Below are 15,365 nucleotides of genomic sequence, written 5' to 3'. Positions count from 1 at the left end.
TTTTTATATATGAAAAACTCACCTTCGACGTTTCCGATGAGCTGGTCAATATAATGTTGCATTCCTCGCTGCTGTCGGAAACGTTGGATATCTGGGAACTTTTCGAGCTAAGATCGCCCAGGCTTGTTTCCTTTTGTTCATATAACGCCTCCAAATCTCCCTCCGTGTCCTCTTCGTCCTCGTCGTCCTCGTCCTCCTCCTCTTCGATGGATATCGCTCGATCCTTCGTGTCCATGAGGAAGTTGAGCAGCTCGAACTTGCTCGAGATGTTCCCCTCGTCAGGGGACGTGGACATTTTCTTGAAGAAATCCTCGGGGCTCTTCGACAGATATGTCTCCCCAAGATCGTCGGATTTTTTGTAAACATTGTCGGTCAAATAGGAACCGAGGAATTGATCCGGGCCGCTCTTCCTGTAGTAATCGATGTCACCGAAATATATCCTGTCTTTTATGTAATCTTCGGTGGGTGGCGGGCTGAGTGGAAGGGGGGGAGGTTCGTCCGGTATTTCCTCGTAAATCGGCTCCTTGATTACCTCGTATGGATTCTCCTCGAGGAAAAGATTGGTGGAGATGAAGTCACCGTCCGAATTCAAGCTGGACGCTCTCGAGTAATTCGCCTCGAGAGTCGACTCGGAACCCTCGTACTCCTTGCTCTTCAACAAACTCTGCTTCAGTATCTTCAAAATTGCCTCGCCGCTGTCCTCGTCCAGTATCTCCCCGTTCTCGCGCGCCTTCCTCAGAGAATCCTCGAGCAGCTTCGAGATCAACGCCTCCTTCGACAACGAGGCAACTTTCGACGAGTTTTCCGCCGTTCTCTCGTTCCCGTTCGCGTGAAGCTTCCTCTCCGCGAGGGAACACCTACCACCTTCCACGCTCGATCTCGTCATCCGTTTCTCGCTGTCGACCTCCGTCGGAATCGTCGCGCTGCTGCTTTCGGATTCGACGTTCCGACGAGAGCGTTGCTCCGTCTCCATCTCGGGAATCGCAGATTCCGCAGTCTCGATTTTCAACAACGGTTTCGATCTCGTGTCCTCCTTATCCCTTTCCTCCTCTTTACCAGACGCCACGACGATATTGGATTTGTAATTGTCGAGGATGACCAGGGTCCGCGTCTTCTCCCCGGAGCTCTTTATCCGCGGTGGATTTTCCGAGTTGACCGAGATCACCGTTGGGTTGTAAACGCTGTCCTCGCCGCCCACGCTGATCGTCACCTTATTGTCCGGCGACGTCTCAGCAGCCGTCGCGGGCCGAGTCGTGTCGCCGTTGATCAAAATCGACGTTCTCCTCGACCCCCGATCGCCCAACCCCGTCGGCCCTATTTGCAATCGGTGAACGAGAGGGGACGCCCGGGGACTGACCGTGATCTTGTACACGTTGCTCGTCTCCGCCGATCCGATCTCCACTTTCGACGATCCGTAGCAGTTGGACGTCCAACTCGTTTTCGACAATTGTGCCTCGTCCACGATTTTCGACCTCGTCGTCGGCTCGGAACTGTTGACTTTGTAACGATGCTTCGGTTTGCCGGGCGGAGGTGACCAACTGGTCGGCCTCATTCCTCGGAAATGAGGCTCGCCCCCTCCCTCCGCGTTGCTTCGAATCTCCATCGACGACTCCGTTTCCGCTTTCGTTTCGATTCTCTCACTAGGAACTTGCTCGACTTCCCTCGCTGTGTCTTCGGAACGGGACTCCATCTCGAACGAATCGATCTCTTTCATCGAGTTCTCCTTCCCCGTTGTCTCGATCGTCGAATCTCTTCGCCGGGCCGTTTGTTGCTCGCTCGAATCTAACTGGGGAGGTGACGCCTCTTTCGCTTTTCTACACAGGCTGAGACGCATGGTGTCCATGAACAGCACGTCGCACGCCGACACCTCCGGTCTGTTAAACGATCGTTCGCTTTGGCTGCGCGATAAGCATGATTTCTTTTCTGCAAATTTAACACGACATATCGTACACTTTTTTTCTCTTTCTTTTCGAAAATATTACCGACTAATATTTATAAAATATTTGGATGGAAAAAAAAAAAAAAGAAACGTTCGAGCAGGATAACAGGATATAAAGGTGTAATCGTGTGTAAGCACAAGATCATGAAAAGAAGAGAAAACGCGCGAGATCTCTAAAGAGCATAATTACACGCTCGCGATACGTAGAGAAAGGAGAATTGTTCTGAAAATTAGTTTAAATATTTATAATTTTAAAACCAAGAAAATTTGTCGAGAAATTATTGTTAATAGAACGTTTCAAATTATTTCATCGAAATTTAGAATATATGATACATATTACGAGCAGTTTGAGAATGTTTTAGAATTAAATCAACTTTTTAACAAGCAAATTTTGCAATCAAATGGCCATTTGGAACTAGTGAAACTATGAAAGAAGACAATTCGTGCTTGTGCAAAAAAAAAAAAAAAATAAAAGCAATTCTACCAACCGAGAAAATTCGAGAAGTACACGATGATTAACTTGCGTGGCAATGCAATACAAAGTTTTGCAAAAGTTATGAATTTTCACATAAATAAATCCAAATGAGATATCATGCAGGAGAACCATAAAATTGATCCTTTCTTCCCTCATCTGGAAGGAATAATTTTTATAAAACTCACCCTCGGATTTCAGTATCAAATCCTTCTCATCCACGGCGATGATGCCCGGCACACGATCCTTCCGTTCCTCCACCTCGATCCGCGATTCGCTATCCTTCTCCCCCATCCTGATCTCGTCCACCTTCTCTATCCTCTTCCTCTCTTCGCTCTCCTCCCCCGCGCTCTCGCGCGCTTTCGACGAGTGGACCGCACGGCGATCGGCAAAGTTTCTCGGTGCGACGACACCCTCCACGCTGCGCATCTCGTTCACCTTCTCCTTCTTCTTCGCTAGAACGTTCCCAGATGGGGCAAATTTATCCTTGATCCCATGATCGACGTTTTGGCACACGTCCTGCGAGATTCTAGCTTGCTCCTTCGCGCTTCGAACTTTCCTCTCCACTTTCTTCGGATCCTTGATATTCGGAATGGTTATGAAATTATACTTCTCCCTCTGCTCGAGGTGCGGCGCGACTACTCTACCCTGTTCCCCTTCCTCTTCATCCTCCTCGTCGTCTTCTTCCTCTTCCTCTTCTTCCTCCTCTTCCTCCTCCTCGTCGTTATCCCTGCGCCGCTCCCTCGGGGAGGCGCAGCTCCCTATTCTCCCTATTCTTGCCCACGACAATCGTGCCACCTCGGACGGTTTTTCGGGGGCGAATATCACGTTGTCCACGTTGAACAGGACGTTCTTCCTCCTAGTCTCGAGCACCTTTCCCCGCTTCAGAATACTCTTGAGCGTTTGTTTGGCTTCCTTCAGCCTTCTCGGCGGTCGCTTCGGTGAAACCTTTGGTATGGGAATCCTGGTGACCGGCGGTACCACCTCCCCCTCCTCCTCGTCCTCCGAGATCTCCCGCCGCTCGTTGAACACCCTTATCCTCTGCCCCCCTATAGCGGCGACCGAGCTCCTGCTCTGTATCCTCTCGATCGATTTCACCTTGGACGGGTCGAACAGGGTGGACAGGGGTCGAGTCGCGTCGTCCTGCTCGAGGGCGTTGTCCGACAGGTCGTCGCTCAGGTCGTCCTCGTCCCTCTGCTTCTTCAACAGGAGGTACGGGTTCACGTCGCACTCGAGGATGCTCCTCCGCGAGTCGCCGCCGCTCGACGTCTCACCGAGCCCCCCCGTTTTCCCCGTCCCACCCCAATCGTTCCTCGTTCCCTTCGCCTTTCTCGGCACCCGGCCCGATCTCCCAGATTGATGACTTCGATGATCCGCCCCCTCCTCCTCCTCCTCCTCCTCCAGCCACTCGTCCCCCCCCGAAGCACCGCCGAAGCTGGCCCCCCGCTGCCTCCGCCCCGTCGCCGCCTCCTCCCCGTAACTCCCGCTTCCCTCTTTGTCGAACCATTCGGATCTCGAGGATGTGCCTTCGATCGAGCCTTTTCGCTCTCTCCGCTCGTTTCGCGCCACGCTCTGGCTCCTCGGATCGCGCTGCGACAACGGCCGGTGAGGAGAGATACTCCTCGCCCTCGTCCTCGGCTCCACCAGACGATTCCGCCGCATCTGGTCGTAGGGATCGTCCATCGACGACCTCAGCACTCCTGTCCGATTTATAATATCTTTCAAGTTTCTTTCTTACTCGAGAGAAAAAGGTGTTTGTTAATTAATAAAATTGGGAAAAGGGTAAATGGCAAATACTACTTTGGATACTACGAAACTGCATACTAGCGAGGTGGAGGAGTTTAGCGTGCCACGAAATTTAGTTAACGTTGCGCTAAACGATCTAAACGAACGGTGTTAATTGGTGCGTCTTTCTCTTACTCACACGTCGTTCCTCGTTCGTGGTGGTGCGAAAGGGAAGGAAGAGAGAAAGATGGCGTTAAGAAAATTTTCCACGCGCTCTACCGTACCGTGGAAAACGGGTCTTGGAGAAGAACTTACTTACCCGCGAGGCTGGGCCTCGACCTCGAGGAGATCGGCGGTAGCCGACATGTTCCTCCTAAAGGTACACCAGCCAATCGGTGTCCACCGCACTTGCGGCAATTGCCGAGCTTCCGCGTGGTTCCGGCGAGAAATTCCGGACAGGAACATACTACCAATACTGGCGCTCCCGGGGGTGGCGGGGGCGGGGGTGTCATGAAGCCTCGCGGCTCGTGACCAGGCCTCGAAGACCGAACCGTACCGTACAGCCATGGATCCCCGTAGATCATTTGACGCGAAATCCCGCTTCCGCCGCTTATCGTTCCCCACCCCTTCCCCTGGGGGTCATCGGTGGCCTGGCTCTGCCGCGACAAGCCCAGTCTCACGCTCCACGACTTCTTCCCTTTGCTCAGTGTATCGTAATTCTGGAACCAAGGATCGAAAATCATTATTCGTTCGATCGAAGTTTGATAATTCGATGAGATTGAGAATAATAATAACGGATTTGTTTTTCGTTGATTTTCTTTTTTTGAAGGAGGAGGAAATAGATTTTTTTCGGGACTTTGAAAATGAAGAAGGGTATCGATCGTTTGACCGTGAGTTTGTAAATAAATTCTCTCGTGATTATTGTTTTCTCTTCCGTAGTTACGGTAAAAGTGATTGATGCGCCTCTGCAACCGTGGACGAAGCATAATGCGACTTGCGTTCTCTATGGAATTCCTATACTACGCGTCCTATTGTGTTGATATAGTATACGGATGTGTTTTGTAATTCATTGATTTTTTTCTTTCTTTTTTTTTTACTATTCGTGTTTTATATATATATATATATCTTTCATCGATGGACTTGGTTTATCGATTTATCGAACGACTCCTTTTCGTCGTTGAATATTTTTATAATCGTTCAATTTCTCGATTCGAGTCGCGAGTTAAATAATCCAACGATACGATTCATCGGCTTCGATCTTCGAGCATCGTTTCGAGACGGCAACATTTTAGCCGCGAGCTGTAATATTAGATGCATTATTACATCACAAGTGTCAACGTGTTAGTAATTAGCATAATGTTACTGCAATATCACGAACGTTGTACCGGCTGGGCATCGGAATACAAGAAAACAAGGTTTGCTTAGATATTAACATATATGCAGATTGAGCAATAGCGATACGACTGGTACAGCGTATACCGGTTTTCTTCTCGGTTCGAAAAAAAAAAAGTAGCCAAGTATTCTTTTTTCTCTTTTTTTTTTTTTCTACATGAATATTTTTATATAAGGCAAAAATAGGAAATAGGAATACGAATTTTTTTTTTTTTTAAACGCCGTTACGAGATATTTTTACGACTTGTTGCCTTACTTTTTCACTTTTAGAATTTTAATCCTACGAAAATTTTGAATATCGATTATCGCAAAATTTTTAACGCTATTCGTAGAAATAAATTCGTTCGATAGCTAAATCGACATCGTTCTCCTTCTTTTTTTTTAAATTAACGATTGTTTCGCGAGTTATTAACTCGTTTTAAATTTGCTAAGATGCGCGTCTAATCTTCTGGGTATCTTCTCGTCCAATTAATATTCATCGCGCGTGTTTATCGCGAATAATTACAGTTGTTTATTATTGTTATTCGAAAAGGTGAATGCGTACGTGATGCTTTCGTTTTCAACAGGATATCCTGACTTAATAAACGGAATTTTCAATGAGTTACGTTACATTACCGCGGCTCGATAATGTTAACACTTTCGATCCCGCGTCTCTATAACGCTTCCGGTAACTTTCGATCTCGTTGCCAAAAAAAGACGATCCGAAAGTGAAAAATATAATTACAATTCGAGCTCTATTTTCTCTTAAATCCCCCTCTCCCCCCAAAATTTAATCCCGCAATTTTATCGAAATAAAATTCCTCCTTGCGTTTTCGAATCGAATCGGTTCAACGATTTAAAATAAAATAAAAATTATTCTTTCCTCGAGAAAGAAGGAAAGGAAAAAAAAATGATAATCATAAACTTTTATTTATTTATTCTTTAACGTCAGATCTTAAGCGTAAATCAAATATATATACACATACACAGATACATATATATGGTACTTCGAAATTATTATCCCTTTGACTCAACGACCACCGAGAAAGAATAAAAGTAAGAACATCGAGAACATAAATGCGCACACGCATAGTTAAAATAAATTTCGAAATTCGCTTATTTTATATATCACCGGCTATAAATTAATAAAACGCTCTCGATAAAAATTAAAGGTGGCTGAAAGTGTATTTATCTGTACTCGTGGTGAGTGAGAATGTGACAGAGATAAAGAAAAAGAGAGAGAGAGAGAGAGAGGAAAAAAGGAAATCGAAGAAGAAAAAGAAAACGATGGAACAACAGGTTTCAGCGAAAGTAAATGACGGTAGGAATCGTTCGAGATCGCATTTTAAATTTGTTTTCCCCTTTGGTGAAACTGCCTCGATCGAGGGGGTCACGGCTCGTTTTAGGCTTGCGTCCGTGAGAGTTTCGAGAGAGAAGGAAGGGATGGAGAGGGATATCAGACGAGGCAAACATCTTTTTTTCTTCTCTTTTTTCTTTCTCGTTTTTTCTTTCTTTTCTTCCAGAAAAGAAGAATTTCGACTCGTAAAAAAATTCTATTTATAGGGATAGCGTAAAGAAAGAGGATTGAAAAATATTTCGACTGGTTCCTTCTATGGTTTTCACGTCGCTCAAAACTTCTAGCTGTAGCTTTTAGATGCAACAAAAAAAATCTATCTATCAAAGTGGTTGTACATTTGCTCGCAATGGGTTTCGTTGGAAAAATTGACAAATGAAAATATCCGAATTAAACGTTGGCTCTTATCTTATAATTTTTAGAAAACAGATTTTTATTTCTATTTTTTTTCTTAATATAATTATCAGAGAATTTTGTTAGTTCGAAGAAATTTGTTTGCAAACGAGAAACAAAGTTTCATCTTAAAGCAACAGAAGCGATATCACGAGTGTAATTAACACGAGAGTTACTTGGAAAGCGAAAGCTTAATTGAAACCAGGAAACTCACGAAGCAATAGTCTCTCCGCCATTGTTTCTGGAAAGGAAAAAGAAAAAGAAAGAAAGAAAAAAAAAATATTAAGGTGGGATTCGCGTGCACGTGATGCGCGTGTTCGAAGGTTAGATCTACGATCTGTTTCAGGGAATTACGGGAAATTACGCGAAATTACGCGAAATTGCGCGAATTTTCGCCCCTCGGCGTTAAAAAAAAAAAACGAATAAATCTTATCGATGATGATCGTACAAATTTCGAAATTTCCTCCGAGTCGATCGTATTTGTAATACGATACACGATTGCCTCTCGTACACTCGTTAACGATTCTCAATTTAATTTCCCAACGCGGTTGAATATCGCGTTTTCTTACAGAAGATACAGAACTTTAGAACGCGCGTTAATTATCGAAACCGAAGAGGAGACGACTGAAATTTATATTTTTCTTCGTGAAAAAAAAACACGTGTCGACAATTGGAGGCTCGATAACTATCTGCGGTAATTATCGTCTTACCTTCGTCAAAGGTATTTTACATCTGCCTTTCGAACAACGTCCTTGCGATGCCATTTAAAATCATTTTATCCAAGAGGAGAGGAATGAATTTTCATTTTCCTTCTTTCAAAATGAATTTCTCAAACTTTCCTCAAACTTCCTCTCTTCCAAAAATCTACCCTTCCTCCGATATTTTTTTCATCCTCGTTTCAATTTAGAATCTATTCGTATCTTCCGCGCGTAACCCAATTACAAGAACGGAGGAAACGATTTCCTTCAAAACGATTTCCTTCGAAGCATCGACACGAGCATGAGAAACGAACGATCGTATACGATAAATCGCTTCCTTCGTGCTGGGAGGGGCGCTCGTTCCCAGATTTATCGGGGGAATAAACTTGGAAATTGGCAACTTCCTCTCTCTCTCTCTCTCTCTCTCTCTCTCTCCGTTTCGAAGGAGAGGGGAGGAAAAAAAATGGGTTTCTCGGCGCGGAAAAAGGAGGTTATTTGCATGTTAGAGGCGGATACAGAAGCCAGAGATATGACATGGAGGTCGGAAAATGGAGCAGATAGATAGCCCGAAGGCGAATACTCGATACGCTTTACTTTCTCGCGTCGATGCCGAGACTTTCGTAAAAGTTCTCGTTCCACGACGGGCTCACGTAAGAGGAGCGGCCTGTCGGTCGGTCGAAAAACAACAAGAAAACGCGCACGTATCGCGCGGAGGCACGATAAGTGGTGCGAGCGAGCGCGCCGTGTTTCCAATCGTATCGAGTAGAAAATGAGAGATATCTCGCAGGTGGAACGAGGGAAACGGGCGTGGCCGACAAAATTTCAAGCGAGCGTTTAGTCCACCCAGAGTCCAGTGACATTTGCGATTCTTTTTTTTTTCCTTTCTTTCTTTACTTTCCTCGGTGAAATTTCAATTTCTCGAACGATGGATTCGACGGATTTAAGTTGTTGATCCTAGACCCGCGATAATTCTCATCTGTAGGTGGATTTAAAGTGTGCAGAGTTTCAAAGATGGATAACGCATTCCTCGATTTTTTTTTTTCTTTGGAAATTGTGTGTAATATTTGTATCTTTTTCTTCTTCTTCTTCTTTTTTATGCGATCGAGTTTCCAAGTTTCGAGGACCTACGTTGTTACGATTTATTCCAATGGTTAAATAATTCAATTGTAATCGTGATTTTCTTCTTACTTAGAAATTTCGAAAGCGAGGGTAACGAAACGTAAAACGAGTAAAAGTGCGGCATGAATTACAAATAAAGTTGCATTCAAAAGACCGGCCCCGCTCGGGCAGACAGTTTTGAAATTCTGCAACCAGATCTATTAGATTGAGTCTACTCCCTGTTACTTGAATTTTATATTTTTCTCTCCTATATACCAGTTTTTCGAGTATTTCGAAAGAGAAAAAAGAAGAGAGAAAAGGAGAGAAGAGAGCTTTTTAAAAGGAAATAAATAAAAAAAAGAATGTAAATGAATGAAATATAACGTTTAGAACGCTGCAACTATATATTTTATTATTGTACATTTACTTGTTCCCCCGACGATCCACCAGCAACCTTCGTAATTTCCGCGGTAAGACGACGAATGAAAACTATTACCACAGCCGAGATGTCCGAGATTATGCTTAATGCTTTTTACACAATTAGCGAGTCAAAAGTTGATATTAGCGGGAATAGAGTTTGCCCGCAGCCAGATAATGCTAATTGCACACAAACGCAAGAGGACGCAAAGTTTCCAAATTGGTGGAGGAGGAAGATTCTCGACCTCGTATAATTCGCAACTCTGGCGAATTAGAAAGAAGAGAAGGAACAAATTTTGAATCTTCCTGTACGATTTATTTTTTTTTTTTTTTTTGGGAATAAGAAAAGAAAATGAGATTAAAATATTAATTTCTTCGTAAATCGAGATCGATTATTATACCCAGATTCGTAGAAAGCGAACCTCTCCCCAAAAGAAGAGAAAAGAAAAAATAATATAAAAAATATATTCTCGATCCTTGGCACACATGACTTTTACTGAAAAGAAAAGAAAAGAAAAAAAAGTCCATCGAAGAGAAGGATCGACGAATCAAAAGTCGACCACGAGTGACATAAAAGGCAGAAGTCCACTTTCCCCCGATGGCCAAGGCTCGAGATCGAGATGACCTCAAGAGATGGGCATCTTCTATTACTCCTCCTCTCTCTCTCTCTTTCCCTTTTCGCAAGAGCTTCTTCCCGTATCGATTCGCTTCCTTTCCCCCTCTCGAAAAACTCGCGTTGCTCTCGAAACGGATTGCATCTAAACCGCGATTTCGAAACTCTCCCCCCTCCCCTCTCTTTTTTAAAATCTCTTTTCGAAGGCCGTATCTCGATGGCGCGTAGCGAAGGGGAGCCCGGAGCGAGGAAAGGAAATTTTGCAACGTACGGTTTAGACGCAAGAGAGGGAGGAGGGAATCATCGCCGGGGAGATGATAATCGAAAGGATCGCGACGAATCGCGCCTACTATATTTAGAGTGTGACTCCAAATGTTTTTTCCACAATTCGCGTAGGCGAATTCGAAAGAATCGGTGTTTTTTTTATTCCCGTTCGTTTAATGCCGTGTATCCTTCGACTAAGAATAGTATTTATGTTTTTACGATCTCTTCCCCCCCTCCCTCCTTTGGAGAAGGATCTCTCAAAGTCGTCCGGATCGTCGTCGATCGTAAAATAAAATTAATTTCCAATACGATCGTTTTCAAACACTCGACTCGAGCGTTTAAAAGCGGCTTGGAAAAATTATTTAAATTTTTCTTCTCTTTCTTTTTCTTTTTCCCATCCGATATCGTCGTGAATCGATTTCTATACGATTAGAGATTTGACGCGAGCGTCTCTAGATGCCAAGATGTCGATAATTAATTAACATAATAATATTTCTTCCACACGTTGGATGCGCAGCTAATTAACTGGATAATAGAAAAGTCGTGCGCGTTCGAATTCTTGTATGACGTTTTTCGAGTTAGAAATTACAGAGTCGGTTCGCAAGATCGGAAAAGTGGATTCTTATGTGTCGAGAAATGTATGCACTACTTAACACGTGTCGATCGGTGAAAAGCATTCGTTCCGGTTACGAATGTCGAGCAAGAAATACGCGAAGCGCGTTTAAAAATGGTAACGATATACGATATTTGATATCATTAAGAGTTTGCGTGATACGAGTACAATATTTCGTAATCGATTTGCTTCGTAAAAAAATCGAATCGAGCAAATTCTTCGATATTTTCGATTTTGAAAAAAAAAGAAAAAGGAAAATTACGAATACAAACAATGGCACAACTAAATTAAACAAGGCCAACAATAACCTTGCGTATAGTAATCAATTCTTAGATACCAACGGTTATAAATTCTAATTACGGAGGACGGCACTTCACTTTCAGGCTCGCGCAGCGAGCGTCAGAAATCAGGGAAACAGTGGAAGAATCGCGCCATCTAGAGCGTTAAACCGCGTAAACGTACGAACAATATTTTATTTTTTCGAAAAGCAACACGATCGCTGCAACGCTAGCGAATTATTTTATTCAAAAATAGGAATGTAAACATTTTTATCGAAAACGTAAGCTCGGATCGGCTGGAATCATCAGTCAAAGGTGAACGAAGACGGTGTTACACGATCGAGGAATATGGGCGTTATCTACGAAACGACACGGGTGCGCGCGCGTGAACCGGGGTCACGGTGGATGCACCACGCAGAGATGGATCGTGCACCTCTATGGCAACCGGAGACCACGGTTGCACAATCCTCCTCCGACGATACCGCAATTTGCCAGCGTTGCCCCCTCTCCTCACGCGCGCGTTTTCCATTGCCGGATGTGCTCTCTCGGTCTTTTCATAACCGATGTTTTCACGCGATTGACACGAAACCTAAGGATTTACGATCCTCCCTCGTTGATGCACGCGATCCTTACGATAAAATTATCACGCACATCGAGTTTGTTTTCTTTTTCTTTCGGATCGGTCGGTTTTGATCGTCGAGTATTTATTCTTTTTTTCTTTTTTAAACGAGGAACAATCGTAACGCTGGATAGCGAAGGAGAAGAAATTTGTTTACGAGCATTTGTTCCCGGAAGTATTTATCGAGGAGATACGAGGAAATCCGTGTTTTGATGCGAAAAGAGCACGTACTTCTGGGACGCGATATATCTGGAAAGTTCTATCGCGGCATAGCAATGTGGGCCAAACGCAAAACCGGTTACACATAGTGAATAGAGCCACCGTGGCTGCCACTATGTTTGAGTGGAGTGCAGAAGAAAAAGGTGATTATACGCACGGTGTATCGAAGAATGTATCCGCTTGGCATAGCGGATTCATTGTACTACGAGGAGAAGAAAGAAGCCGTGGGGAATCGTTAGGTTTTCCAACCAGGAGTTTGTTTGGGAAAATTTTTTCCGGAAAAAATTTCCTCCGCCATTTCTTCCCTTTTCTCTTTTCTCTATATATAATGAAATTTAAATTTACAGATCCGGGAATCGCTCGTTTCTTATTTCGATATACGAGCTAAAGGAATTCTTTCTTCTTATCACGATCATGTTTAGGAAAGAATTTTATATAAAGATAAAAATATTCAAATTACGCGTCTAAATATGCGAGGTGAAAGTTATACGGCGTATTTTATCCGAGCAAACGATTTTTGTCGGGGGGGGGAGAGTAAATAAGTTTTACATTTCTGTTTCGAGTAACATTGAATTTTGTTACGTTATGATAATTTCGATAATTTTTTTGCAAACGTTACACAGATGTATATATATATACTTTCTCCATTGTATTTTCTTACGTAAATATAATACGTATATAACAAATCGAATCGATCAAATTAAAATTTATAAATCGTAAAAGTTGGAGAAATATCTGGAATTAATAATATTCAATTAGAATAATTTTCCGGTTTAATATTTTATTTCATTATACACGTAACATAATCGAACGTGTTGCACGTGTTTCGTGTTATAATTTAATTTGGAAACGATTGGAATATAATTTTCTCCGCTCGCTTGCCATGCACTTCGAGTTACCATGCTTTCTAAATTCACAAATATTTTTCTTACACTTAAATACATTAAAGCCAATTACGATTTTCAAGACTGTTGAATTTTATCACTTTATTATTCTATTAAATTTTACTGTTATTGACTTCATATAAATAAACGCCTTGTAAGGAAGACGTATATATACCATAAATTACCATTTTGTTTTTATGGACATTACAATATTCAGACAATTAAACGGTTATTTATCTCTCTACACGATCCATCGAATTTTATTCTTCTTCATCCTTCCAAATTTCAAATCTTAAATAAAGCTTCTTCTATTGACCTTAAAATAAAAAAAACTCGATTCTTACCCACTCGCGATCTCGTCACAACCTTCTCCTTTCCTCGAACTTCGAAATACTCCTCGCCATTTTTTTCTCTCGTCGTTTTATCCGACCAATGCGTTTCCTCGTCGAGCAAAACACCGAGACTGAGACATGTGCACCATCCGACTCGACTTCAACACCGAATAGACGGCGAAAAGCGTATTCGGTGTCAGGAAGGCGAGGTCAGGTTTTAAGGTAAAACCGGAGCCAGCCTTTGTCACACAACTTGGACGAATTAAATCGCGTAGTACGCGCGCGTAGTTCTCTCTTACATCATCGGAAGAGCTTGTCCGTCCTTGCTCGCGCGTCTCGCGTTTCAAGCCTTTCGATACATGGATTCGTCTCGGGACGATTTGCGTAATTTTATAAATATCGCGATTGCCGGGGATAAATAAATTGGAAATTCGATTTTTATTCTCCTCTCTCTCTCTCTCTTGTTTTAACATCGTAATTATCGTAGAAAAAAATACGAAGAAAATATTATTGCTAATTATTAATATCGTGGAATGTTTATGGAAAGTATAAAGAGAATAGTAGTGGTTCATCATCAGCATTAATTACAAATTAAAACCGATAATGGGGAGAATATAAAGAGGAGATACGAGGAAGGATAATTAATTTGCAAATATTTCTCTGGAATAATTTTTCTTTTGTTAGATTAAAATTTTAGTTTAAATATTTATAAAACATTTCTTTTACAGTGAAAAAATTAAAAAATTTTTTTTTTTAAATTTTATAAATTAAAATTATTAATAGTAGTGTTAGTTTATTTATTTAAAATTATTTTTTATAAAGGTTTAGTAAAATTTAATATTATGTTAAATTAATTGTTTTGAAATAATTATAAAATTTATAGTTAAAAGTAATGTAAATGAAAATTTAAATATAAAAAAGTAGAAATTATTTTTGTACCTTTTGTATCAGGGTTGATTAAAATTTATTTAATAATTTTAAATATCTCGAAAATAAGGGAGCTAAATTTATATTATTTTTTTTGTAGCAATAAAATTTTGCCGTTGTGATATTTTCAGTTTCTCGTAAAGAAAGAAATCAAATTTTCGATAGAATTGGAAAGAATAATTTGGGTGAAAAATTAATAAAATAAATAGGTGTCCATCGAAGCGTGATCGAAGTATCGTTGTGTACGTTCAAAGTCGCAATTACGAGCGGTGCGAGTCCGTTTCGACTCGAGAGGAATCTATAAGGCGATAGGAAAGAAAACTGAATGACACGTGAGACGAGTTATGGAGGCTTGGCACACTACTATGCCGCTGTTGCATATATCGTATATATCGTTACGTTACGTAAGTAGCCGGTCACGAATTGTAATTATCAGCCGGCTTGTGCGAACTTTCTCCGCACGGTTTTTATCAGAATAAACACGATCTCTTATTGTTAATCCCGTTCTCACCTATATAAATTCGAGATACCCCCTCCTTTACGTTAGTTCCTCCTTTAATTTCCAAACGTGGAACACGATTCTCAAACGCGAATTTTACGTAATTATTTTTAAAGCGACTTAAATCCTTACGTAAAAACTGTTCTTCTGAATCTATCTACGTACCATTGATTTCTTCTAACAACAACAAAGCAGTCAAATACAAATACAAAATTTTACGTAAGTTGGCCTAATTATAAGAAACGCGACAATGAAAGAAAAAGAATAGAAAATTCTTCCTTTTTTTAATTATTCCAAACGAAAAAAAAGAAGTTAAGTTGTTCACGCCATTGAATCTTTCAATGGCAAAGATAAGAAATCCGATGATATTTATATTAAAAATCATTTCGACGTTTGTTACGTTTCTGATTACAACAATAATATTACCTTTCCGGAAGTGGGCGAGGGCGATGCCGAGTTTAACCCCTGCTGTAGATGATACATCTTCGGGGCGAGCATAGATGGAGGTGCACCGAGGCTACCCGGGGCGACAGCCACGCTCGTCATGGTCGTTTCCTACGATGGGCGCAGTCCTCGGCTTCTTCCAACCACCTGTCCGCGGCCTTCTGCGATCCCTGTAATTGCTCATCCTCGTACCGTCACCTCTGAAA

At 42.0% G+C, this 15,365-nt stretch overlaps 1 protein-coding gene across 3 annotated transcripts in view; it reads right to left on the bottom strand.

Annotated features, from left to right (window-relative positions):
- LOC412354 overlaps positions 1–15,365 on the bottom strand; it is a 39,888-nt gene that overhangs the window by 3,318 nt on the left and 21,205 nt on the right. For 2 of the 3 annotated variants that reach the window (XM_016915393.2, XM_006571679.3), the window contains exons 2-5: positions 15,142–15,359; positions 4,456–4,855; positions 2,600–4,111; positions 23–1,923 (exon numbers count right to left, since the gene is read on the bottom strand). In XM_016915393.2, the coding sequence (XP_016770882.2) occupies positions 23–1,923; positions 2,600–4,111; positions 4,456–4,855; positions 15,142–15,261 (3,933 nt within the window). In that variant the 5' untranslated portion in view covers positions 15,262–15,359. Of the gene's footprint in view, positions 1–22; positions 1,924–2,599; positions 4,112–4,335; positions 4,856–15,141; positions 15,360–15,365 lie in introns of those variants that run through there. The other variant, XM_006571681.3, reaches the window with a different exon arrangement.

Source organism: Apis mellifera, linkage group LG1 (genome assembly GCF_003254395.2).
Source record: "Apis mellifera strain DH4 linkage group LG1, Amel_HAv3.1, whole genome shotgun sequence".
Lineage (NCBI taxonomy): Eukaryota > Metazoa > Arthropoda > Insecta > Hymenoptera > Apidae > Apis > Apis mellifera.
The sequence above is the reverse complement of the archived record's forward strand: the minus strand, read 5'-3'. Positions and strand labels throughout refer to the sequence as shown.